The sequence below is a fragment of the Cherax quadricarinatus genome, chromosome 19, assembly GCF_038502225.1.
Source record: "Cherax quadricarinatus isolate ZL_2023a chromosome 19, ASM3850222v1, whole genome shotgun sequence".
In the NCBI taxonomy this organism is placed as follows: domain Eukaryota; kingdom Metazoa; phylum Arthropoda; class Malacostraca; order Decapoda; family Parastacidae; genus Cherax; species Cherax quadricarinatus.
This window is the reverse complement of record NC_091310.1, coordinates 7,082,143-7,109,958: the sequence shown is the minus strand read 5'-3', so window position 1 is coordinate 7,109,958 and position 27,816 is coordinate 7,082,143. Positions and strand designations below refer to the sequence as shown.

The 27,816-nt window shown below is 42.1% G+C and overlaps 1 protein-coding gene across 1 annotated transcript in view; it reads left to right on the top strand.

Annotated features, from left to right (window-relative positions):
- Window positions 1-27,816, top strand: part of LOC128688155 (retinol dehydrogenase 11) — a 645,869-nt gene that overhangs the window by 593,008 nt on the left and 25,045 nt on the right. The window contains exon 5 of the mRNA XM_053775864.2: window positions 15,327-15,441. Within this exon, the coding sequence (XP_053631839.2) occupies window positions 15,327-15,441 (115 nt within the window). The remainder of the gene's footprint in view (window positions 1-15,326; window positions 15,442-27,816) is intronic.

Genomic DNA, 27,816 nt, shown 5'->3' with positions numbered 1-27,816 from the left:
TGACACCCGAATCTGCATGACAGTGTCTTCCATTGCAGACACTGCAAGGCTCCAGGCGGACATCAACCAAATCTTTCAGTGGGCTGCAGAAAACAATATGAAGTTCAACGATGAGAAATTTCAATTACTCAGATATGGTAAACATGAGGAAATTAAATCTTCATCAGAGTACAAAACAAATTCTGGCCACAAAATAGAGCGAAACACCAACGTCAAAGACCTGGGAGTGATTATGTGGGAGGATCTCACCTTCAAGGACCATAACATTGTATCAATCGCATCTGCTAGAAAAATGACAGGATGGATAATGAGAACCTTCAAAACTAGGGAGGCCAAGCCCATGATGACACTCTTCAGGTCACTTGTTCTATCTAGGCTGGAATATTGCTGCACTCTAACAGCACCTTTCAAGGCAGGTGAAATTGCCGACCTAGAAAATGTACAGAGAACTTTCACGGCGCGCATAACGGAGATAAAACACCTCAATTACTGGGAGCGCTTGAGGTTTCTAAACCTGTATTCCCTGGAACGCAGGAGGGAGAGATACATGATTATATACACCTGGAAAATCCTAGAGGGACTAGTACCGAACTTGCACACGAAAATCACTCACTACGAAAGCAAAAGACTTGGCAGACGATGCACCATCCCCCCAATGAAAAGCAGGGGTGTCACTAGCACGTTAAGAGACCATACAATAAGTGTCAGGGGCCCGAGACTGTTCAACTGCCTCCCAGCACACATAAGGGGGATTACCAACAGACCCCTGGCAGCCTTCAAGCTGGCACTGGACAAGCACCTAAAGTCAGTTCCTGATCAGCCGGGCTGTGGCTCGTACGTTGGTTTGCGTGCAGCCAGCAGCAACAGCCTGGTTGATCAGGCGCTGATCCACCAGGAGGCCTGGTCACAGACCGGGCCGCGGGGGCGTTGACCCCCGAAACTCTCTCCAGGTAAACTCCAGGTAAACTCCAGGGCCTCCCTCCTTATCTGTGCAGATTCGACTCTGGCTCTTCAACCAATCTATTTTCCTGGGCTCTTTGTCTTCTATATTTTTTGTCAGTTTCTACTGAACTTAGTTTTTGCCTCCCTACACCTTCTGGTAAATCAAGGGCTCGTTCTGTTCTTCCCATTATTGTTGTTGCCCTTTGGGAGCACACCTCTCATCTGCCTCCTTCCATTTTGTTGTCAAGTAGTCCATCATTTAGTTTACTGATTTTCCTACCAACTCACTTTCCCACTGATCCTCTTGCAGGAAGTTCCACATGCCTGTTTAGTCCCCCCTTTTGTAGTTTGGCTTTACCCATCCTACTCCTGTTACCCTCTCCACTTGTAACTCTATGTATTAAGTGCTCAGGACCACGTGATCACTAGCTCTGAGGGGCCTATCATATGTGATGTCCTCAATGTCTTAGCTCTTCAATGTGAATATGAGGTCCAGTCTTGCTGGTTCAGCCATAACATCCATCATCTTGCCTCTCCATGTTTTGGGACCCCCCATGTGGCTCCATGTTTTCCCAATCAATCTCCTTGTGATTGAAATCACCCATAACTAGTAATTTTGCTCTAGCTGTGTGCGCTCTTCTGGCCACCTTAGCTAGTGTGTAAACCATCGCTCTTTTACTCTCTTTGTATTCTTCACTTGGTCTCCTGCAGTTCTATGGTGGGTTGTACATCACTGCAATGACTATCTTATGTCTCCCAGACTAAACTGTACCTACTATGCAGTCTTTTTCACTCATTTCGTCTATTCCTTCCATTTCCTCAAATCCCCACTGGTTTTAATGAGCAGTCCAATTACTTCCCTTCTGCCCCCTCTATCTTTCCTGATAACTGGGCAGGAAAATTACATCTCTTATCCTCCTGGTGAGTTTCGTTTCTGTGAGTGCTATGATGTCTGGGGACGTCACCTTGATTCTTTCATGCCACTCATATTTATTTGCTATTCCAACCACATTCGTATGCCAAACCTTCAACTAGATTTCTAATACCGTGGTCTGGTGAGAACATTGGGGTTGGTGGAGCAGGAGACCCAATAGGGAACTATGGGATTTGCTGTAGGGGTGGAGTTTGTGATGATTGGGGTGGGGGCAGTAGGTACAATGTGTGGGTTTTGGGTTAGACTGGGGTTGTCATGGTTCAGGTCATTCTGTAGGTGGTTCTGAGGGAGGTTGTATTTGCTATTCCTCCTGAATCTGTTTTCTCCTGCTCATCTCTGTCTTTGACTCTCTTTCCCCCTTGTAACTTTGCATCCTCTCTTTCAGTTTCTACCTTTCTTCTTGTGTTCTGTTATGGTCTAGGTACACCCTCCTGTATGTTGAATGTCCCTTAGTCATGCTTTCTCCTGCAGAATGCTGTTTTGAGCTGATTCTGCATTACAGATCACTTTGACTGTTTTTTTCCCCCCTTGCAAACCCCCCTATTCTCAGAAAATCTGCCAACCGAGTCATGTCATCCTCTCCTATTGCTTTCATGATACTTTCAATTGCTTTTTCTTCTTCCCCTGTTTTCTTGCTTCATAAGTTTCTGCTTCAACTTCCTTTAGCCCATAAACAAAGGCCGACCTCTACCTTGCATTCTTCTACTGCATATTCCTTTTCATCCCATGAGTCGATTTAGTTTCCACCATTGCAGCATTTTGTCCTTCAATCTCTTCTCTAGCTGATGTCCCTGTGCTCAGAGGTTTGTCATTTTCCCTTCTCAGCATTTCCTGGGCACTGCTGTGGTTTGTTAGGGCCTATGCATATTGCTTAGCTCTTTCATTTTCTTAAGTCCCCTCATTTGTTCCTTGCATGCTCATCGTGGTTTCCTAGGGCCCATGATGGTGTGATAGGGCCTCTGCATACAGATTAACTCCTTTTCTCATTGCAATCCCCTCATTTGTGATCGATTTGGCAGCTCCCGATGTCATGCCTGTACTGCTCTTTGGTTCACTGGACTGTTTCATCTTTTTTAGTTCCTCTTCTAAGCTCTGTATCATAGCTTTGCTGCTGTGGATTGTATCTCTCATTTCCTGCTCTCTGCAGCTATCCTCTCCTCCCTTTTCTTGCTAAGCTCTTCTAGCTTCCTTCCCCGCTCTTCCTCCCTTGTCATGAGCTCTTCTACCCAATCTTCCCTCCCAGGCTCATCAGCCAGTCTCCTGGTTCTCCGTCCTACTCTTTGGCAACCCATTTTTTTGGTTTTGTGTATGTAGGTGTGTGGAGGTGTTAGAGGAAGGAAGAGGGGGAAAAGGATAGGGAGTGGGAGGGGGAGACAGTAGCAGAGGGGAAGAGAGATGGGGGAAGGATAGGGGAGTAAGGGGAGAGAGGGTTTTAGGAAGAGTAGGAAAGGCAAGGGGAAGAGAGGAAGAAGTGTGCATGCGTGTGTGTGTGTGTGTGTTTAACAATTCGCAGATAGGTAAAACTATTTACAAACATTATCTCTACGTCCACAGCAGGACTCGAACCTGCAAACTGTATATCAAAGTATGCAGTACTTTACCATGAAGCCAGACCCCAGATAAGTATGGGCGCCTAGCCAGAGCTAGACAATGTTACCCTCATACCCCATAGCACCAGGCTTGTTTTCAAAGTTATTTCATCAAATCTTGTCACAAGTAGTAAACAACGAAAGAGATAGTGCTCCAGGGTGGGGTAACATCATTTAGCTCTGGCTAGGCGCCCACACGTATCTGTGGTTTAACTTCGTAGTAAAGTACGTACTGCATACTCTAATACAAAGTTTGCAGGTTTGAATCCTACTGTAGACGTAGAGATAATGTTTGTAAATATTTTCTCCTGTTTGTGAATTATTAAGCATTTCAAATATCTTTCATTGTTTACTGCATATGGCATGATTTGATGAAGCTATGGCTAGGCGCCCATATTCATCTGGGGTCTGTTTTCGTGGTAAAGTACACAGTACTTTACCACAGAAATTGTAGGTTCGAGTCCTGTTGTGGCCGTACAGATAATGTTTACACATACACACACACACACACACACACACATACACACACACACACACACACACACACACACACACACACACACACACACAGCAGCAGCAGTGGGGACAGTGTAGTGGGTCACAAGCGCCAGGCTCCGAGAATCTTAGTGCTTTTAGGGCGTGTTTTAGCAGCTAGAAGCAACCAGTGTTAGTGACAACGTCAGTGAACAACCCTACAAGTGATAACCAATGTATTAGCAAAAATAAATAAAGTGAAGGCGAGAGAAAGCCTGAAATTATACAACAAAATTTCAAAGTGCCAGTTCGTTGAGGCCTAGTTGGCACCTGTTGCCACATTGTTACACATATACAAAGTACAAAGCGAGTGACTAAAGAGAAAAGACCAAATAGAATTAAGAGAGGGTGGCTAACGACAAAATGTGATGTAGCACACAGCGTGAACAAGCTAGCCAGATAGGGGATATATATATATATATATACATACATATACATAAATATATATAAGCAGAGGTGGTGGCAGCAGTAGGCCTGAGGGAGTAGTGCCGCCATAACAGGCTGGGTGTCATCACAAATAAGTAGTGTGTTACCCAAAGTGAAGTGTAAATTATAAAAGTAGCAGTATACAAGTGATAAGTGTGGTAAATGAGGACTCAAAAGGGCAACGAGATAAGAATAGAGAAGAAGCCAGCGGCGGAAGGGCGAGGTGCACGAGTCATCGTACAGCAAGCATCGTACAGCGAGCATCGTACATCAGGCATCTGGATGGACGTCCCCTCTGACCAGTAACGTACAAATCACCTGTTTTGTGGTTGGCGGGAAGTCTGAGTGATAGAGCCGGCCCTGCGGTCACTGGTAACTCGCTATCTAAACCCTGCTCCAGAGCGATTATCATACACACAACACCTAGCAGTAGTAGGAAGATAAACTTTGTAGGAGTAAGGATTAAGCAGGAGGATTAAGTCGTGGCTAATGGGACTACAGCCCTGACAACAGTTTCGAGAGATAATGTTCTAGGACACAAAGACAGTACAATCTGAGAAACAAGTATTGGGTACACATGTAGTAAAAGGTTGTACATAACTAGGTGAAAGAATGACTTGTTAACACACGCTAGTATTATAATTATTAGAACTACTCTCAGTGTTAATGGTATCTCATTAGTATTACGGATACACAGAAGTGAATTGTATTTCTGGGACATATAAACAACTGACGTGCTCACACACACACACGCGCGCACACACATACACACTCGGGGCCAGGAGCTGGGTCTCGACCCCTGAAACCACAACTAGGTGAGTACACACAGCTGATCCTTGGAATTTGACCACCTCCCCCACAGACCTCTTACCTTTCCCCTCCCTCGCGTTTCTCTCTCTCATAGCCTCTTTCCCTCCTTTCTCCCTCTCTCTCTCTTTCTCTCCCTCTCCCTCTCCCTCTCTTTTCTCCCTCTCTCTACCCTTTCTCTCCCCCTCACATTTCTCTCTCTCCCCCTTGGTCTTATCCCTCACCCCCATACTCTCTCCTCTCTCTCCCTCTTTCTACCCTTTCTCTCTCCTCTCTCTCCCTCTTTCTACCCTTTCTCTCTCTCCCCCACACCCTCTCCCTCCTCTACACATGTAGTAAAAGGTAGTACATAACTGGGTGAAAGAATGACTTGTTAACACACGCTAGTATTATAATTATTAGAACTACTCTCAGTGTTAATGGTATCTCATTAGTATTACAGATACACAGAAGTGAACTGTATTTCTGGGACATATAAACAACTGACGTGCTCACACACACACACACGTGCGCACACACATACACACTTGGGGCCAGGAGCTGGGTCTCGACCCCTGAAACCACAACTAGGTGAGTACACACAGCTGATCCTTGGAATTTGACCGCCTCCCCCACAGACCTCTTGCCTTTTCCCTCCCTCGCGTTTCTCTCTCATAGCCTTCTTCCCTCCTTTCTCCCTCTCTCTTTCTCTCCCTCTCCCTCTCCCTCTCTTTCTCCCTCTCTCTACCCTTTCTCTCCCCCCTCACATTTCTCTCCCTCCCCCTCGGTCTTATCCCTCACCCCCATACTCTCTCCTCTCTCTCCCTCTTTCTACCCTCTCTCTCTCTCCCCCACACCCTCTCCCTCCTCTAGCCTTCTGTCTGTGGTAATAAAAAGTAAAAAAAAAATGGGTGGCCTTAGAGGACGGAAACCCAGAGATCTGGTGGACGAACCAGGGAGGAAAGACTGGGAGCTAGAGCTCCAAAAAAGGGAGGAAGAGTGGGGAAGGAAGATAGTAGAGCTTGGTAAGAAAATGGAGGAGCGGATAGCTGAAGAGTGCAGGAAGTGGGAAGTACAGGTCTTAGCAGCAGAAGCTAGGATACAGTGCTTAGAAGAGAAACTGCAAAGCCTGAAACAGATTAGAGAGACAAATGACAATTCAGGTGTGACATCAGGAAATTCAAAGTCAGGCACAGACAAGGGGATGGTAAGCAACAACGGAGACATGCCGTACATGAAGGCCCTATCAGACCCACGTGGGGGCAGGGAAAAGACGACGAGCACACTAAGATCAAACGACAGGTAAGAAGACAATGAAGGTATGCTATATGCAGAGATTCTAACAGCCAACTGCAGTAGCAAGGGACAGCTGGACAGGAAAGACAGTCCACTGAGAATAGAAGTTTCAGATATGACAGGGACTGAAGGCAAGAACATGTCAATGGAAGGAAATAAAATGCCTCAGAGGACGCAGATGGAGACTCAGTGGGAGGAGGAAAGGGCGAGGTCAGTTTTTGTGTACGGGCTCCAAGAAGCCAAGGGGGCCAACTTTGAAGAAATAAAACAGGAGAAGAAAAAAATGATTGAAGGCATCATGAAAATAATAGGGGAGGGCAATATGACCCAGGTGACAAATTTTCAGAGAATTGGGTGGTTTGCGAGTGGAAGGATACGGCCTGTCAGAGTAACTTTCAAGGAAGAATCAGTTCGAACCAGGATTCTGCAAGAGAAAGCAAGACTGAGGGACAAAGAGGGGTACCAGAGAGTATACCTCGACCGCGACAGAACACAAGAAGAAAGGACTACACTGAAAGAGAGGGTACAGAGACGCAAGGAGGAACGAGAAGCAATGAAAATGAGCAGGACCCAGACACAGGAGGAAGGGCAAACACACCCCACAGAATCTCCCACCAAAAGACTCCACCCGCGACATTCCCAACGCAACTGAGCAACCTATACTACAACCCACTCACTGTTCCCTCTGCCACCAATCCCCATATCACAAACCTCACCCCAACAGCTGTCCCTTATGGGCATTCTGACCCCACCCCCATCAACACAAACCCCACCTACACCACAGCCCCATATAGGCCCCCACCAAGGCTCTCGCTCCCCCAACCCCAATATTCTTGCATGACCACAATGATAGAAAAGAAACTAAAGGTTTGGTACACAAATGCGGATGGAATAATGAATAAACATGAGGAGTGGAATGAAAGAATCAGTGAAAAATCCCCAGACATCATAGCAGTCACAGAAACAAAACTCGCTGAGACAATAACAGACACAATCTTCCCAACAGGATATCAGATCCTGAGGAAAGATAGAAGGAGTAGAGGGGGAGGAGGGGTTGCACTGCTCATAAAACACCGATGGGGATTTGAGGAAATGGAAGGCATGGACATGATTGGAGAAAGAGACTACATTGTAGGTACAATTCAGTCCGGAGAACATAAAGTAGTCATTGGAGTGATGTATAACCCACCACAGAACTGCAGGAGGCCAAGAGAGGAGTACGAAGAAAACAACAGGGTGATGGTGGACACACTGGCTGAGGTGGCAAGAACTCACTCGAGCAGAGCAAAGTTATTGGTAATGGGCGATTTCAACCACAGGGAGATCGACTGGGAAAACCTGGAGCCACATGGGGGTCCCGAAACATGGAGAGCCAAGATGATGGATGTGGTACTTGAAAACCTCATGCATCAACATGTCAGGGACACAACCAGAGAGAGAGGGGAGGATGAGCCAGCAAGACTGGATCTTGTGTTCACCCTGAGCAGTTCAGACATTGAGGACATCACTTATGAGAGGCCCCTTGGAGCTAGCGATCATGTGGTTCTGAGTTTTGACTATATAGTAGAGTTACAAGTGGAGAAGGTAACAGGAACTGAAGGGGACAGGCCAAACTATAAAAGGGGGGACTACACAGGTATGAGAAACTTCCTGCAGGAGGTTCAGTGGGACAGAGAAATGGTAGGAAAATCAGTTAACGAGATGATGGAATATGTGGCAACAAAGTGCAAGGAGGCAGTGGAAAGTTTTGTTCCCAAGGGAAACGGAAATAATAGGAAGACTAAAACGAGTCCTTGGTTTACCCGAAGGTGTAGGGAGGCAAAAACTAAGTGCAACAGAGAATGGAAAAGGTACAGGAGGCATAGGACCCAGGAAAACAAGGAGATTAGTAGAAGAGCCAGAAACGAGTATGCACAGATAAGGAGGGAGGCCCAGCGACAGTATGAAAACGACATAGCATCGAAAGTCAAATCTGACCCGAAACTGCTGTATAGCCACATTAGGAGGAAGACAACAGTCAAGGACCAGGTGATAAGGCTGAGGAAAGAAGGTGGAGAACTCACAAGAAACGATCAAGAGGTATGTGAGGAGCTCAACACGAGATTTAAGGAAGTATTTACAGTAGAGACAGGAAGGACTCTGGGGGGACAGACCAGATGGGGACACCAGCAAGGAATACACCAACAAGTGTTGGACGACATACATACAGATGAGGAGGAGGTGAAGAAACTGCTAAGGGACATCGATACCTCAAAGGCAATGGGACCAGACAACATCTCCCCGTGGGTCCTTAGAGAGGGAGCAGATATGTTGTGCATGCCACTTACCACAATCTTCAACACATCCCTGGAAACTGGGCAACTACCTGAGGTATGGAAGACGGCAAATGTAGTTCCCATTTTTAAAAAAGGAGACAGAAAAGAGGCACTAAACTATAGACCTGTGTCATTGACGTGTATAGTATGCAAAATTATGGAGAAGATTATCAGGAGGAGAGTGGTGGAGCACCTGGAACGGAACAGGAGTATAAATGCCAACCAGCACGGATTCACGGAAGGCAAATCCTGTGTCACAAACCTTCTGGAGTTTTATGATAAAATAACAGAAGTAAGACAAGAGAGAGAGGGGTGGGTTGATTGCATCTTCTTGAACTGCAAGAAGGCCTTTGACACAGTTCCTCACAAGAGATTAGTGCAGAAGCTAGAACATCAGGCGCATATAACAGGAAGGGCACTGCAATGGATCAGAGAATACCTGACAGGGAGGCAACAACGAGTCATGGTACGTAATGATGTATCACAGTGGGCACCTGTGACGAGCGGGGTCCCACAGGGGTCGGTCCTAGGACCAGTGCTATTTTTGGTATATGTGAACGACATGACGGAAGGGTTAGACTCAGAAGTGTCCCTGTTTGCAGATGATGTGAAGTTAATGAGGAGAATTAAATCTGATGAGGACCAGGCAGGACTTCAAAGAGACCTGGACAGACTGGACACCTGGTCCAGCAAATGGCTTCTCGAATTTAATCCTGCCAAATGCAAAGTCATGAAGATAGGGGAAGGGCACAGAAGACCACAGACAGAGTATAGGCTAGGTGGCCAAAGACTGCAAACCTCACTCAAGGAGAAAGATCTTGGGGTGAGTATAACACCGAGCATGTCTCCGGAAGCACACATCAATCAGATAACTGCTGCAGCATATGGGCGCCTGGCAAACCTGAGAACAGCATTCCGATACCTTAGTAAGGAATCATTCAAGACACTGTACACCGTGTATGTCAGGCCCATACTGGAGTATGCAGCACCTGTTTGGAACCCGCACTTGATAAAGCACGTCAAGAAACTAGAGAAAGTACAAAGGTTTGCGACAAGGTTAGTTCCAGAGCTAAGGGGAATGTCCTATGAAGAAAGATTAAGGGAAATCGGCCTGACCACACTGGAGGACAAGAGGGTCAGGGGAGACATGATAACGACATATAAAATACTGCGTGGAATAGACAAGGTGGACAAAGACAGGATGTTCCAGGGAGGGGACACAGAAACAAGAGGCCACAATTGGAAGTTGAAGACACAAATGAGTCAGAGAGATAGTAGGAAGTATTTCTTCAGTCATAGAGTTGTAAGGCAGTGGAATAGCCTAGAAAATGACGTAGTGGAGGCAGGAACCATACTCAGTTTTAAGACGAGGTTTGATAAAGCTCATGGAGCGGGGAGAGAGAGGGCCTAGTAGCAACCGGTGAAGAGGCGGGGCCAGGAGCTAGGACTCGACCCCTGCAACCACAAATAGGTGAGTACAAATAGGTGAGTACACACATACACACACACACACACAAACACACACACACACACACACACACACACACACACACACACACACACACACACACACACACACACACACACACACACACACACACACATACACACACACACACATACACACACACACACACACACATACACACACACACACATATATATATATATATATATATATATATATATATATATATATATATATATATATATATATATATATATATATATATATATACGATATATATGCAAGACAAACCAGCGGAAATCTTTAGCTGAAGTACTTTCACACTTCTCAGTGTATCAGCAGGTGCTATGCAATGTTTCAAGGCAGCTACTGAAGGAGCAAAGGGAAATTTTCTCAGAGTATCACAGTGCAAGTCTGTCACGTGCCCCAGCCATTCTCAGAATGTGGGGCATCAGTCGGTGCTGCCCTGCACAACCACCATCCCCCTCCCCCCAATATGGGGTAGGAGGGTTTTGAGATGTCAAGTATTATGAAATTAGAAAATATTATAGCCAGCCCCAAGCTTCTTCTGGCCACTTAGAATTATATATTTGGATTGCTATTATTCTGTGTAACCTTTATAATTAATAATAGAACGGAAATGAATGTGCTCTTTGTCCTTTTAAATGTCCTGGTTTGGGGTACTCGAATGTTCTAAGGGATACTCAGAAGTATCCCTTTATATTTTTCTAAATATTGTCTCTTATTCTTCTCAGTGTCTATTAATATGCCTTTCTTGGGAATTTTCTATACAATTCCAATAATACTTCTATGATCCACCACCACCCACTGCCATCACAACCCACTACCATCACCACCCACTACCAGCACCACCACCCACCACAACTCACCGCCATCACCACCCACCACCATTACCACCCATCTACACCACCACCACCACCACCACCACCACCCAATACCATCATCACCCAATACCATCACCTCCTTCCACCAGCACGCACCACCACCATCTCGCACTACCACTACTACCCCCTTCCACTACTGCTACTATTACTGCTGAATAGACTCCTGGCAGTGTCAGTAAGTTCCTGCTTTCTGCTACATCTTAGAGAAACTTCGTATGATCATGTTTTATACACTCCTGTTCAAACAATAAAAAAAAAAGAATAAAATCGGAAATATGAAAAAATGAAACCTCAAACTACATCCTCCTTAATATTTTCGGGCCGAGGAAACCCACAGATAACAGAATCAATGGATACCGGATCAGTCGATGGCTCAGTTGGTTAGTTGACATGTACATAGTGTGGCCTCTTGAGGTGGGACAATGTGTCGTGGGGGTCGAATCCTTGTCTGCCGCAGTTTCGCAAATGATTCAATAACCACTTGCTATATATATATATATATATATATATATATATATATATATATATATATATATATATATATATATATATATATATATATATATATATATATATACACACACGCACACACACGTGGGTTCTATCCCCGCCTGTGGTATGGTTTATGTTATTTTTTATTCTTTCAATAATAACTCTTCCATTCAATTTACCACTTATATTCAACAGGCTTATTCCCCTATAATTTTTACACTCACTTATGTCCCCTTGCCTTTATACAAAGGAAATATGCCTGTTTTCTTCCATTCCCTAGGTACCTTCCCCTCCTCCATACATTTATTAAGTAAAAGCACCAACCATTCCAAAAATATACCGCCCTCTGCTTTTAACATTTCTACCTTTATCCCATCAATCCAAGCTGCTATACCTTTCATTCTACCCACTGCCTCACGGACCTCTCCCACACTCACAACTGGCTCTTCTTCATTCTCATAAGATATACCTCCCTGACCAATGCACGAAGCCACAGCTTCCTTATCTTCAAGAGTTAACAGTTCCTCAAAATATTCCCTCCATCTTTCTGATTACTTTCAACTTTCCATCTAATAACTCTTACTTTCAACTTTCCATCTAATAACTCTCTATTTTTAACTGTCAAATGTATTCGTTCCCGAAGTTTTTTTTAACCTATTAATCTCACTCGAAACTTTTTCTTATTCTAAACAAAATTTGTTGATAATATTTTGCCCACTCTCTCATTTGCTAGCCTTTTACATTCTTCTCTTAAGCTCTCATTTCCTTTCCATATAGTCCTCCCTCCTTGCATCACTTCTACTTTGTAAAAATCTTTCATATGCTATTTATTTTCTCTTTAGCTCGTCATTTCACCAATCGCTCTCCTTTTTTCCCACACCAACTTTACTCTAACCACATATTTCTGATAAACACTAACACTACATTCTTAGATATATCCCATATCTCTTCAACCTCATTGTTTATAGTCTCATTAGCCTATCTTTCTTCCAATAGTTGTTTATATCTTACCCTAACTGCCTCCTCCATTAGTTCATAAACCTTCACCTCTCCCTTACTTCCTGATGCTGTTCTTGTTTCCCATCTACCTTTCACTCTCAATGTAGCTACAACTAAAAAGTGGACTGATATATCTGTGGCCCCTCTATAATCATGCACATCTTGAAGTCTACCCATCAGTCTTTTATCTACCAAAACATTGTCTAAGAAACTACTGTCATTACGCCCATTATCATATCTTGTATAATTATTTGTCCTCGTTTTCTTAAAATATATATTTCCCCCAAACTTACCTACCAGACTCTCTACAACTGTTTCACCCACTTTAACATTCACGTCTCCCACATTAACTACTCTCTCAATTGGCTCAAAATTTATCAGACACTCGCTTCACATCTCCCAAAATCTCTCTTCCTCTTACACACTCCTCTCTTCTCTAGGTGCATAAACACTTATTATAATCCACTTTTCTCATCCGACCCTTATTTAAATCTACATAAACCTTGAATTTATGCATCTATAATCCCTTTTCTCCTTCCACAGCTGATCTTTTAACATTATTGCTACCTTTTCTTTGCTCTGTCTCATATACTCCAGACCTAATCCCATTTATTTCTCCCCACTGAAACTCTCCTACCCCCTTCAGCCTTGTTTTGCTTAGAGGAAGGACCTCCATCATCTTTTCATTCATAACATTGGCAATCATCTCTTTCTTATCATCTGTACTACATCCACGCACATTCAAACATCCCAGTTTTATAAAGTTTTCTTCTTATTTTTCGTAATTTATGCAGGAGAGGAGGTTACTAGCCCATTGTTCCCAGCCTTTTAGTCGCCTCTTACGACACACATGGCTTGGAGAGGAAAGATTCTTTTCCACTTCCCCATGGAGATGAAAGGAAATAGATAAGAACAAAAACTATTTAGAAAATAGAAGAAAATTCAGAACGGTGTAAATACATATTTGTGTAGTACATGTATATGTAGTGTGCCTTAGTGTAAGTAATAGTAGCAGATTGTACCTGTTTTCTTGCAGCAATTCTACCTTTGTGTAAAAACAATTACTGATATCCGTGTCACAAGAATTTACCAAGACGATAGTACCTCCCTGGGTGGTTGTTGTCTACCAACCTACTAAAATTTCAAACTTAGAAGATAAATTAAGCACCGTGACTGATTTAAATGATTACAATAAAAGTAGTTCTGATGTTAAATCTTTTCTTTACAAAAGCTCCAGATGATGTTTAATTACGTTTCCTATCAGAGGAACTTGTTAATTATGATTTGCCATTGCCAGCACCAACAATCAGTGAGCTTCTTAAGTTAATAATAATAATAATATACTGTATCTTTATTTTACTACAAGTACATGTACAGGGTATATAGTCCTAGCTGATTACAATGTTATGCTCCGGAGGCATTTCGGGCAAATTAGGTCAGTGTCCCAGGATGCGACCCACACCAGTCGACTAACACCCAGGTACCCATTTTACTGATGAGGAACATAGACAACAGGTGGAAAGAAACACGTCCAATGTTTCTACTCTGGCTGGGAATCGAACCCAGGCCCTCGCCGTGTGAAGCGAGAGCGTTAACCACCGCCATTAAACGCAAAGGTTAACGCTCGCGTTAACGTTTGCGTTTAATGGCGAGTTTTACACTCAGAAGTTTGGTATGACAATGGGAAATCCTCTCTCACTTGTCCTTAGCAACTTTTATATGGAATATTTTGAATCAAGACTTCTTACAAAATCCTTCCCTGTAGAGTTATGTTGTACAGATATACTGATGTTTTATGTCAAATGCCTAAGAATATATTATAAACCATTTCCATGTTAAATTAAATAGTGTAGCTCATTCCATAAATTTTACTCTTCTGTTTTAACAAAATAACTCATTGTCTTTTCTAGATGTATTAATTATTAATGGGAATCAAGATATTAACTTTAAAATTTACAGAAAACCAACAAAGAAGTGTTCTTATATGTACTATTATTCTTCACAATCTGATAGAGTCAAACTTTCTGCATTCGCATCAATATTTTTAAAAATTCTTAAATTTGCTAGAAATACTTATTCAACCCTGAATATGTTGGTTCTCCTTTACCATGAAAACTTCCTTGATATACCTTCTCTACTTAAGAATTTTAAAATCAAAGTTGTTTTTAAAAACTTGAAACGCAAAAAAAAAATTTATTAAAAATTTCCCCAGAAATGCTGACGGCTCTGTACAAGATTACAACAACGTAAATATAGCATTAGAATTGGATAAGAGTGTAATGCTCTGTTTATTCATAAGAGAGATTTTAACCATCCAATTGATTTTCAAATGCCTGAGAAAGTTGCATCAAGGAAGTCCATGGTTGAGAGAAATATAATAGAATCACGCTTCATTAAAAACGTTTTGAAATTATTATGAATATTGGTTTAGGATTATACAAATTATATTAATTTTTAATTAATAAAATTTGGGAAGAATTTAAGATATATTCGACAAATTAAAATCATAAAATTTGTTCTGCATCCGAGTTTAAGCATGTGTAATATTATTTAATATAAATTGTGTTAACAAAATTTTACACGTGAATAATGGTGCAATGAAGAAATATGACGAACTTCTTATATTTATATACTTGTCAGGTGAACAACGCAGGTATGAGTGGTATGAAGAAGAGGAAGTTGACAGCAGATGGTCTGGAGGTGACGATGGCAACCAACCACTTTGGTCACTTTCTGCTGACTAACATGTTGCTGGGTTAGTACACTCTTGTTTTATTATGGTTGTAAATATATGACACTTTATGTATCTTGCTAGAGCATCATGTTGAAGTTATTCTAGTGAGGAAGAAGATGACAACAGATGATCTGGAACAAACAATGACAACCACTTTGGTCACTTTCTGCTGACTAACTTGTTGCTGGGTTAGTACACTCTTGCCTTGCCATGGGTCACGGCTTAGGGAAAATGATCCAAGATCTCAAGGGAAGTAAGTCATACTGCTTGGATCTCATGAAGTATCATACAAATATTTCACTCCTAGATGGATCTGAGGTCTAAACTCACAGGGGTTATTCAGCGGCTGTAGAAATAGGAGGACATCACATTCGATCCAATTTAATTAATCAAATTAAAAATAAGCACCAAACTCACATGGGTCATACAGTGTAGAGGTTAGTGAAGGATAAAGACAAGAATGTATTATAATGCGATCCTTTACTGACAACGTTTCGCCCAAGTAATTGTCTTTATGAAGTCACACACAGATCTACTTGATGAAACACATTGTGTGGGCGATACGTTGTCATATGAAATGTTTGACCTACGTGATCGGCTTCATTAGAAAATTTCAGAATTAGCGAATATGAAAACAGCAGAAAAGTCTAGAGGTAAGAATGATGCGATCAGTCCAACAACCTTGAAGATGTAGTTTGAGATGGTCAGTCCCTCAGCCTGGAGAAGTGTTCAGTTTCATAGTTTTGAACAATGTGAAGCTGAAGCACGAGAAAGGAGACTTACAATACCAGAGGTGAGGCGCGGAAAATAAAAATGACATAAAGGAACATGACAGCAAGACAACTGGTCCATGCTAGGCAAGTTCTCAAATACAGTTCTTTAACTCGTGGTTCGGCAATGAAGTTGCAGAAGATGCCTTCTGTCCTCTGTAACTTCATTGCTCAACACTAGTTATGAGTGAGCAGAGTTGTATTTGAGGACCTGCCTAGCATGGACCACTAAGTTTGTTGCAGTTTTCCACGTTCTTATGTTAATATTCTCTGATGTCATGTCTATTCTCCGCACCTCACCTCTGGCACTATAAATGTCTCCATTCTCATGCTTCAGCTTCACAGTGTTCAGGACTATGAAGGTGAACACATCTACAGGCTGAAGGACTGACCACCTCAAACTACCTCTTCAAGGCTGTTAGACTGATCATATAATCTTTACCTCTTTATTGTTTCTGCTGTCTCCATATTCCTGTGTGGACGAAACATTTCGAAATAAAGGTACCTTACTAGTCTACTTATCGGTATTGTATACCATTATTATTATGTTGATCTTTTCATGTGGTATTCGTGTATTAATCAAGTATGACTGAGTCTTAAACATGTGATCAATATCCCACACCAGACACTGACTGGTAGAAAATGGCCAAGAGCCAAACTGCCGAATGATGGGATATAATTTCTTGTCCTCTAACTCGGAAGAACGGTGTTGTATGCTGTTTCAGAGTCTCTGGAGCAGTCCTGGAAAACAGTCTGAAAAATGGATTCTCCTGAAATAGAGTAGCAGTTCATAGCTGAGTCTACGTGTCTCTTACTGTGGAAATCAGTGTGTCTAGGAAGTCAGCAAGATAATGACTTCTTCGTAGTTATGGTTGCAAGATTCATGACATATAAATCTGCTGAGAAAATGCTGATTGACTATTTAATGAACTTGGATTAGTCTTCATGGAAATACAGCTGCTTACACTACTCTAGTTGAGGAATTGGAATTATTGGCATTCACTGACTAGTGAAGACTAAGAAGCTCCTAGATAGTTTTAATCCTTTATAATGAATGGTATTGAGTTTCCTTGTCGCAGCTGAGGAGATTTAGGTATATAATTGGTTTCTGTAGCTTAACTTTGATTGAATTAAAAATCTGAGAAGTATTTACCAAACATTTTCCTCAGAAAAATAGGTTGATGTTGTAAGTAGGTTCCAGCTGAGTAATTTGTATTTATAGAGATGATGTGAGACCCCCATGATATTATATAATCCAAGAGACTGCCTAGAAAATTAACCATAGTAGATATTAGTACAGGGGAACCACACATACAGAAAATAGTCTGTTAGATGATACGGAGTCTTGTGAAGGTTATTAAGATTTTTTAGTGATAATATTGTTACAAGTTATTACAATTATGGGGGCGCAGTAAACTCTTACAGGTTATTCAGCACTTCGGAAGTCAATCCAAGGAAAGGAAGGACAGATACAATTGGTGGATCAAGAGGCCCTCATCGGCGTAAAGCAAGTGAAAACTTGCATACATGTTAAGTGGACCAGTTGGCTGTGCACTGTGTAGTGTCTTGTAGAGTAGTAGTTACAAGTCGACAGTGCGAGGTTACACAAGCGATGGTAAACTGCATTTTCATGTAAATATATCCAGATACTTGTGGGAAGAATTGAGTTAAACCAATTAATAGATATCAGGAAGAAGAAAATATCAACATTGCAGTTTCGGATTAACAAAAAAAAAAATCTGCAGACTATGTTTCTGAAAAGTAGTAAGAGTAAGAAAAACGCAGTGGAGCGTAGGTGTTGCAACATGTTAATATGTACGTCATCAGACCCAGCTGCTGCAGGTCGCCACACACAGTGTCTAACTTACTGAAAGATAAAGCAAACACTGTAGAGCACAGTTGATCAGCATGGTTGGAAGGTTCAGTAAGGAGAGATGGGCTCCCACTCCAGTTTTCGTTGGAACACAACCCCGTCGTTTAATCACTGACATCATTTCATCGTCTTAAAGACATTCGAACGGGTGATTGATAAAGGTAACTAAAAAGTGATAATCACACATGATAAAAGTAATTAAATAGTGATAATCACACATGATAAAGGTAGTTAAACAGTGATAATCTCACAAGGTTATTTCTTGGAATCTCAGTGGCAGCTCGTTATACGTTACCTCAGTGGCAACATGAAGACCCCCATCAACTTCCTAATGGAATAAGTGAACTCCTTCTGCTTCAACATAAATGTCAGCATATTATAATTGTCGGTGACTCAACCAACATCTTATATAGAGGTATTTTGATGAACTTCTTGCAAAGTGTAACATGGAAAACTTCGTTGACTTCCCAGCTTACATCTCTGGCTCCTCCCTCGACCCAGTAGTGAGTGACCTATCTGAAGGTATAGTTACTTGTCAACGCCTTGGCTATGTTGGATCATCTAACCACAAGGCTGTCTTTACGACACTGAGGATTCCAACAGAATGAGGTGAAGAATATACACGTACAACCTGGCTGTGGGGAAATTGGCCAGAACTTTGCTCTGAGCTCGAGCCTCCGATTGGCATGCTCTTCTCCAAGGTAATGTCGACAGCCAAGTGAATGCTTTTACTGAACAAATTCTTAATCTCAAACAGAAACACATCCCTCACTTGCAGTATGTGACAAAGCTTTCAGATCGGCTATGGTTCGGCTTTCGTTGTCGAGAAGCAGTCACTGCTAAGTACAATGCATGCAGAAGTTGTAGGAGGCATACAGGTATCTAAAACAGGAACGTGCACAGGCAAGCCTGTTGGTAAATGGAAGAAATCCAAAAGTGAGCAGTCTCTAGATGGGAAGTTGACACAAAAAGAAAGCCGGCATCAGGCAGAGTGGGCTCCAAAACCTGGTCGTCCTTGGTCAAGGACTTACAAGGTTATTCACCTAATGATATTATTCAGCCTCTAAATCGGCAGGAGGAGACCATCTCTTACAAGCAGTCATGAGAAAGCTGATCACTTTGCCGAACACTTTGCTGCCTACATACAAATTAATGATCTAGCAAAGGACCCTCTTTGGCTAGCCGCAAGAACTGTGTCAGTGTTGCTAGTGGTGACAGTGAGGCAGGATGAAATGCATTTTCTTAAATCCCTGGAACAAGAAATGAATATGAGCACAGATAAGCCGAACCCAAGATTGCTAAGTATATGTGCAGGTCAGCTTGCGTCACCTCTAACTTGCATCTATCAGTACTCCCTAGCACAGTGTAAATAGCTTTCTCTCTGGAAAGAGGCAAATGTAGTCTCTGATCACAAAAAGAAGAGCAGAGCCGAAATCAGAAACTACAGACCAGTGTCACTCCTGTCAATCACTGGCAAAATTCATGAGACAGTAATCTTGAGGCAGATGACGGCGTATTTCGACAATCATTTGCTTCTTTGTGACCTTCAATATAACTTCAGAAAAGATCACTTTGCTGCTGATCTGCTGTAAAACCAAGATTAGCTGTGTAATAACACTGAACATTGCTTGTGCTTTCGACCTAGTATGGCACCAGGGCCTCTAGGCAAAACTGCAAGTACTAGGAGTCACCGCCTCTGCACTAAGCTTCCTCAGTGATTACCTTCAGGATAGATTTCTAAGATCACAAGAAAGTGTGCTTGGGTCATCGTTATGGAATGTCAATTTCAATGACCTTCAACTTATCCCAGACTCCCATACATATACAAACGACTGTACTCTGACATTTACTTATCCAAGAGAGGAAATGCCAGCTGCTCTAAGTTACATCAATCATCAGCTTACAACTACATCAGCCTGTGGAAAATTATGATTGTCTCTAGGTACCGTGATTGTAATATTGGAGCAGTGGTAAGAATGAATTGGAAAGTGATGGTACCCGGGGACGAAGCTGATATCTTTTGGGTGAAATTTGACTTCAAACTGATCATGAAAAAACCACGTTGTAATTCTTGCCAGCAAGGCGGCCATGAAGCTTACCGCACTGCGACGTATCTCGCATGTGTTCGACAGTTGAGGCTGCAAGATTTTCTGAGACATAAATAGGCTCACACCTTGAGTATGCTCTACTTTCTTGGATTACTTCGTAACTCCCCCCTCCCCCCTCCCCCTCCCCCTCCCCCTCCCCCTCCCCCCGTCTCATCTGTGACTTCTTGATAGAATAAAGAACAGATTAAGACCACTCATTTCTCGTCTGGACCCAGCCTGGACAGATTTGTAATTTCAGCAGAGCCTTCATCACGGGAGTGATGTGGGTAGCGTTACTGTTATGGACAAAGCCAACTTTGTCAATATACTACACTTGGCTCCACTACGAGGACAATTGAACTTCTATATTACAAGACGGCCAACATACAGCAACTTCACTCTGATTATACTCTTCTTTAGAACGTCGCTTCATCTAAGATCATTTATTCCTATGATGCTTCAAGTCTAGAACATGTTCGTACAGCACTATGATATCAACGAAATATAGACAGTTGACCAAATGAAATCGCTGCTCCACAGATGGCTCCAACATCATCCTGTTCCCTCTCTGTATATTAACAATAAAAAGGCTTTCAAATGAGCTGATGTAGTTAAACAGCTATTCAACCCACACCGGTCGACTAACACCCAGGTAAACTTGGATAGCATTGGTCTTAAGGAAACACATCCTAATGTTTCAGCCTTACCAGGGATCGACCCCCAGACCTCATTGTGTGACCTAAGTGCACTAGCTATCGAGCTACAAGACACCTTAAGGCACATGACATGATGAATAGTGGAGCAATGTGGCAGATATTGCAAATATGTGGAGCAGGTGGAACGTTACTGAAAGTGGTCAAGAGGTTTTATGCGTATTGCCAGGCTCAGGTACTGACGAGAGAGAGGGAGATTATTTTCCAGTATAAGCCTTACCCAAGGATATGTGACGTCACTATGGTTGTTTAACGTGTGTGTATATAGGATTGTAAAAGAAGTGAATGGTAGTGTGTTAGGGAGAGGTGTGGGATTAAAATATAATGAAACAAATTAAAAATGAAAGTTATCAGAGTTGCTTTTTACCGATGACATGGTTCTCTTGGGACTCTGAAGAGAAGTTGGAAAGGTTGATACCCGAACTTGGGAGGATATGTAAAATAAAAAAAAAATATGAGAGAACTTAGAAAAAAATAATGTGATGGTAGTGTACCACAGGAGTGGTGGATCGAGGTACTAGAGCGAAGTGGCATCAACACTTGTGTGCAGTGAGGAAGATGCTAAACGCAGTAGAGATGTGAAGTTTGAGATGCAATGTGTGTGGTGAATATAATGCAGAGAATTTGGAGTTTGAAGTTTAGGTGTGAGGTTACCAAAAGTACAGTAGCTTGCAAAATAATTGGGACAGACATAAATTTTGTGATTATCTCATAATATGTCTTAGTTTCCAGCTTAATTTATGTAGTTTGGGTTCTTTTCTTGCTGACTTTTGGCAACCATCACCTGTGGCATTACCCTGCAACTCTCGTCAGGGCTACAACAACTGTTGTTCTGTAAGGTTATTCCTGCAAGCACACACCATGAGTGAATGTAATTTCACCAAATTCTCCCCTTCCATTCATGATTACTGCTGAAATTCATGTTTTATGTTACACCTAGGAAGCATGTAAATATTATAGCTGGTAGAAAACATGTTGATTTGAGTATCAGAGAGATTGTCGAAAATTTGAGCCTAGCAAAGTCAAATGTTGGTCAAATTCTGAAGAAAGCTGACGACACTGATGATTGTGGAGTATTGTGTCGAAGTGTTTTTTGGGGTTCGTCAGGAGATAATTGGAATAGGAAATACACATTAAAAATCTCTTGGAGGTGTATAATTAAGAGTGTCTTGAGAGAAGAGCCCAGCCTTGTAGATGAATGGTTCAGAGAACCGACAAGTTGACAAATTAGACAAGTGTGCAACACTTGGGTATCTTTATTGAGAGAACGTTTCGCCACACAGTGGCTTCATCAGTCCTATGCCTAGCGGGAACTGAGCATGACTTCTAGCTTACGGCTCTCTTGTGAATCTCGAGACATCACAGCTAGCAAAGGAGCATGTCTATAATCTAGATGGAGTGATAAAAGAGTACTACACAAGTGACACTGTTGACAGCTCGGCAACACTAGCATATGGTGTCCACAACATACAACTAATTTATACACAGGGTAGATTGTAGACATTTTGGCTCTGGGCTGATGCTATACAATATCAATGTATACAACATTTGAACATAAGCAACTATACATAATAATTATAATTTACTGTAATGCATTAAAAATTATGATGTATGACAAATCCTGGTAATTGATAGAATCAATTATGGTACAGTTTAACGAGATTGAGACAGTGAAAGACAGGAGATCAATCGGTATTTATGTAATATATGGATTCTGAGGAAAAACATACAAAGAAGAAAGTGCTTAACAAAAAAGGCAGACTTGGTGCAAACAAGACTTTTACTGTAAAATCTCAGAATTTAGAGAGTACATGAACACTTGAAGAAAAAAAAACTGAACATCATTAAGTTGACATAGTAGTCACACAGTTGAAACACATTTTACACTGTATTACTTATGTATACAAGTTATTTACATTTAACCCCAACTCTGCTAGAGTGAGATTTACATATGCAGAGAAGTCATCATCTCTAACGGGGGTCAAATTATGTTGTCGTGGTTCAGGAGGATCTGAATTGGTATTTACAACTGAAACTTAAGAAATCCTCATTACTTGCCATGTACGTAGGAAATAATGATAATCAGGGTGTTCGTCTGTCCGGTTAATAGAGGTAGACGGTATGGAGTCAGGAGCGTTGCCTGAGTCTGTTGCATTCGTCTGGGTGTCAGGAACCTGGTCTTCATCGCATACTAACTTCATGTGATCCAAATACAATTCTTTAAACTGACCAGTACTGATTTCTCTAACTTTATACTTATTACCACTGACATGTTTGACTACTCAATACGAATCAACAAACTCTTGATCGAGCTTCAGCACTGCGGATGTTTCATTAAAAGTAATCAGCTTAACTCTCGAACCTACTTTAATTTGGTTGGTTTTGATTAAGTATTAGTGACTTGTAAATTCTGCTGTTGATTTATGAAGTCTATCTCAGATTCTTCTGAAGTCACCTTGAGCTAAGCTGGTATGAGTTGCCATGAAATCATCAGGATTGTAATTTGGTTTCGGATTTGAATATTACAACTCATTTGGCAAGCACTTATCTACACCATACAATGTGGCTTAGCGCTTCTTTTTGATAATAATAACAATAATAATAATAATAATAATAATAATAATAGGTAGTAGGTTGGTAGACAGCAACCACCCAGGGAAGTACTACCGTCCTGCCAGATGACTGTGAAATAGAAACCTGTAACTGTTTTCCATGATGGTAGGATTGCTGGTGTCCTTTTCTGTCTCACAAAAATGCTAGATAACAGGGATATCTTGCTACTCCTACTTACACTTTGGTCACACTTCACAGACACACACATGCATATGTATATACATACATCTAGGTTTTTCTCCTCTTTCTAAATAGCTCTTGTTCTTCATTTCTTCTATTGTCCATGGGGAAGTGGAAAAGAATCTTTCCTCCATAAGCCATGCGTGTCGTATGAGACGACTAAAATGCCTGGAGCGATGGGCTAGTAACCCCTTCTCCTGTAAACATTTACTAAAAAAGAGAAGAAGAAAACTTCATAAAACTGGGATGCTTGAATGTGTGTGGATGTAGTGCGGATGACAAGAAACAGATGATTACTGATGTTATGAATGAAAAGAAGTTGGATGTACTGGCCCTAAGCGAAACAAAGCTTAAGGGGGTAGGGGAGTTTCGGTGGGGAGAAATAAATGGGATTAAATCTGGAGTATCTGAGAGAGTTAGAGCTAAGGAAGGGGTAGCAGTAATGTTGAAGGATCAGTTATGGAAGGAGAAAAGAGAATATGAATGTGTAAATTCAAAGATTATGTAGATTAAAGTAAAGGTTGGATGCGAAAAGTGGGTCATAATAAGCGTGTATGCACCTGGAGAAGAGAGGAATGTAGAGGAGAGAGAGAGAGATTTTGGGAGATCCTAAGTGAATGTATAGGAGCCTTTGAACAAAGTGAGAGAGTAATTGTGGTAGGGGACCTGAATGCTAAAGTAGGAGAAACTTTTAGAGAGGGTGTGGTAGCTAAGTTTGGGGTGCCAGGTGTAAGTGATAATGGGAGCCCTTTGATTGAAATTTGTATAGAAAGGGGTTTAGTTATAGGCAATATATATTTATCCTCTTGATAAATAAGTATACAAGATATGATGTAGGGCGAAATGACAGTAGTTTGTTGGATTATGTATTGGAAGATAAAAGACTGTTGAGTAGACTTCAGGATGTACATGTTTGTAGAGGGGCCACAGATATATCAGATCACTTTTTAGTTGTAGCTACACTGAAAGTAAAAGGTAGATGGGATACAAGGAGAATAGAAGCATCAGGGAAGAGAGAGGTGAAGGTTTATAAATTAAAGAGGAGGCAGGTAGGGTAAGATATAAACAGCTATTGGAGGATAAATGGGCTAATGAGAGCATAGGCAATGGGGTCGAAGAGGTATGGGGTAGGTTTAAAAATGTAGTGTTAGAGTGTTCAGCAGAAGTTTGTGGCTACAGGAAAGTGGGTGCGGGAGGGAAGAGGAGCGATTGGTGGAATGATGATGAAAAGAGTAAGGGAGAAAAAGTTAGCATATGAGAAGCTTTTACAAAGTAGAAGTGATCCAAGGAGGGAAAAGTATATGGAGAAAAAGAGAGAGGTTAAGAGAGTTGTGAAGCAATGTAAAAAGAGAGCAAATGAGAGAGTGGGTGAGATGTTATCAACAAATTTTGTTGAAAATGAGAAAAGTTTTGGAGTGAGATTAACAAGTTAAGAAAGTCTAGAGAACAAATGGATTTGTCAGTTAAAAATAGGAGAGGAGAGTTAGAGGTATTGGGAAGATTACCTGGAGTTTACCTGGAGAGAGTTCCGGGGGTCAACGCCCCCGGGGCCCGGTCTGTGACCAGGCCTCCTGGTGGATCAGAGCCTGATCAACCAGGCTGTTGCTGCTGGGTGCACGCAAACCAACATACGAGCCACAGCCCGGCTGGTCAGGAACCGACTTTAGGTGCTTGTCCAGTGCCAGTTTGAAGACTGGGTCTGTTGGTAATCCCCCTTATGTATGCTGGATGGCAGTTGAACAGTCTCGGGCCCCTGACACTTATTGTATGGTCTCTTAACGTGCTAGTGACATCCCTGCTTTTCATTGGGGGGATGTTGCATCGTCTGCCAAGTCTTTTGCTTTCGTAGTGAGTGATTTTCGTGTGCAAATTCGGTACTAGTCCCTCTAGGATTTTCTAGGTGTATATAATCATATATCTCTCCCGCCTGCGTTCCAGGGAATACAGGTTTAGGAACCTCAAGCGCTCCCAGTAATTGAGGTGTTTTATCTCTGTTATGCGCGCCGTGAAGGTTCTCTGCACATTTTCTAGGTCAGCAATTTCACCTGCCTTGAAAGGTGCTGTTAGTGTGCAGCAATATTCCAGCCTAGATAGAACAAGAGACCTGAAGAGTGTCATCATGGGCTTGAAGGTATATTTTGAAGGTATATATTGAAGGAATATTTTGAGGAATTGTTAAATGTTGATGAAGATAGGGAAGCTGTGATTTCGTATAAAGGGCAAGGAGGAATAACATCCTGTAGGAGTGAGGAAGAGCCAGTTGTGAGTGTGGGGGAAGTTCGTGAGGCAGTAGGTAAAATGAAAGGGGGTAAGGCAGCCGGGATTGATGGGACAAAGATAGAAATGTTAAATCAGGTGGGGATATAGTTTTGGAGTGGTTGGTGCAATTATTTAATAAATGTATGGAAGAGGGTAAGGTACCTAGGGATTGGCAGAGAGCATGCATAGTTCCTTTGTATAAAGACAAAGCGGACAAAAGAGAGTGCAAAAATTATAGGGGGATAAGTCGGTTGACTATATCTGGTAAAGTGTATGGTAGAGTTATTATTGAAAGAATTAAGAGTAAGACGGAGAATAGGATAGCAGATGAACAAGGAGGCTTTAGGAAAGGTAGGGGGGTGTGTGGACCATGTGTTTACAGTGAAACATTTAAGTGAACAGTATTTAGATAAGGCTAAAGAGGTTTTTGTGGCATTCATGGATTTGGAAAAGGCGTATGACAGGGTGGATAGGGGGGCAATGTGGCAGATGTTGCAGGTGTATGGTGTAGGAGGTAGGTTACTGAAAGCAGTGAAGAGTTTTTACGATGATAGTGAGGTTCAAGTTAGAGTATGTAGGAAAGAGGGAGATTATTTCTCAGTAAAAGTAGGCCTTAGACAAGGATGTGTGATGTCACCATGGTTGTTTAATATATTTATAGATGGGGTTGTAAGAGAAGTAAATGCGAGGGTCTTGGCAAGAGGCGTGGAGTTAAAAGATAAAGAATCACACATAAAGTGGGAGTTGTCACAGTTGCTCTTTGCTGATGACACTGTGCTCTTGGGAGATTCTGAAGAGAAGTTGCAGAGGTTGGTGGATGAATTTGGTAGGGTATGCAAAAGAAGAAAATTAAAAGTGAATACAGGAAAGAGTAAGGTTATGAGGATAACAAAATGATTAGGTGATGAAAGATTGGATATCAGATTGGAGGGAGAGAGTATGGAGGAGGTGAATGTATTCAGATATTTGGGAGTGGACGTGTCAGCTGATGGGTCTATGAAAGATGAGGTGAATCATAGAATTGATGAGGGGAAAAGGGTGTGCGGTGCACTTAGGAGTCTGTGGAGACAAAGAACTTTGTCCTTGGAGGCAAAGAACTTTGTCCTTGGAGGCAAAGAGGGGAATGTATGAGAGTATAGTTTTACCAACGCTCTTATATGGGTGTGAAGCATGGATGATGAATGTTGCAGCGAGGAGAAGGCTGGAGGCAGTGGAGATGTCATGTCTGAGGGCAATGTGTGGTGTGAATATAATGCAGAGAATTGGTAGTTTGGAAGTTAGGAGGAGGTGCGGGATTACCAAAACTGTTGTCCAGTGGGCTGAGGAAGGGTTGTTGAGGTGGTTCGGACATGTAGAGAGAATGGAGCGAAAGAGAATGACTTCAAGAGTGTATCAGTCTGTAGTGGAAGGAAGGCGGGGTAGGGGTCGGCCTAGGAAAGGTTGGAGGGAGGGGGTAATGGAGGTTTTGTGTGCGAGGGGCTTGGATTTCCAGCAGGCATGCGTGAGTGTGTTTGATAGGAGTGAATGGAGACAAATGGTTTTTAATACTTGATGTGCTGTTGGAGTGTGAGCAAAGTAACATTTATGAAGGGATTCAGGGAAACCGGCAGGCCGGACTTGAGTCCTGGAGATGGGAAGTACAGTGCCTGCACTCTGAAGGAGGGGTGTTAATGCTGCAGTTTAAAAACTGTAGTGTAAAGCACCCTTCTGGCAAGACAGTGATGGAGTGAATGATGGTGAAAGTTTTTTTTTTTCGGGCCACTCTATCGTAGGGGTTCTTAATGGAGATATCGAGGGTTGAAGGTAGACACACTTGTTGGATGGTAACATATATTGTCGGACTGTGATGATGAATGTGGAGCCCAGCCTCTGCCTGTCTTCGCCTGTAGGTCTACACGATG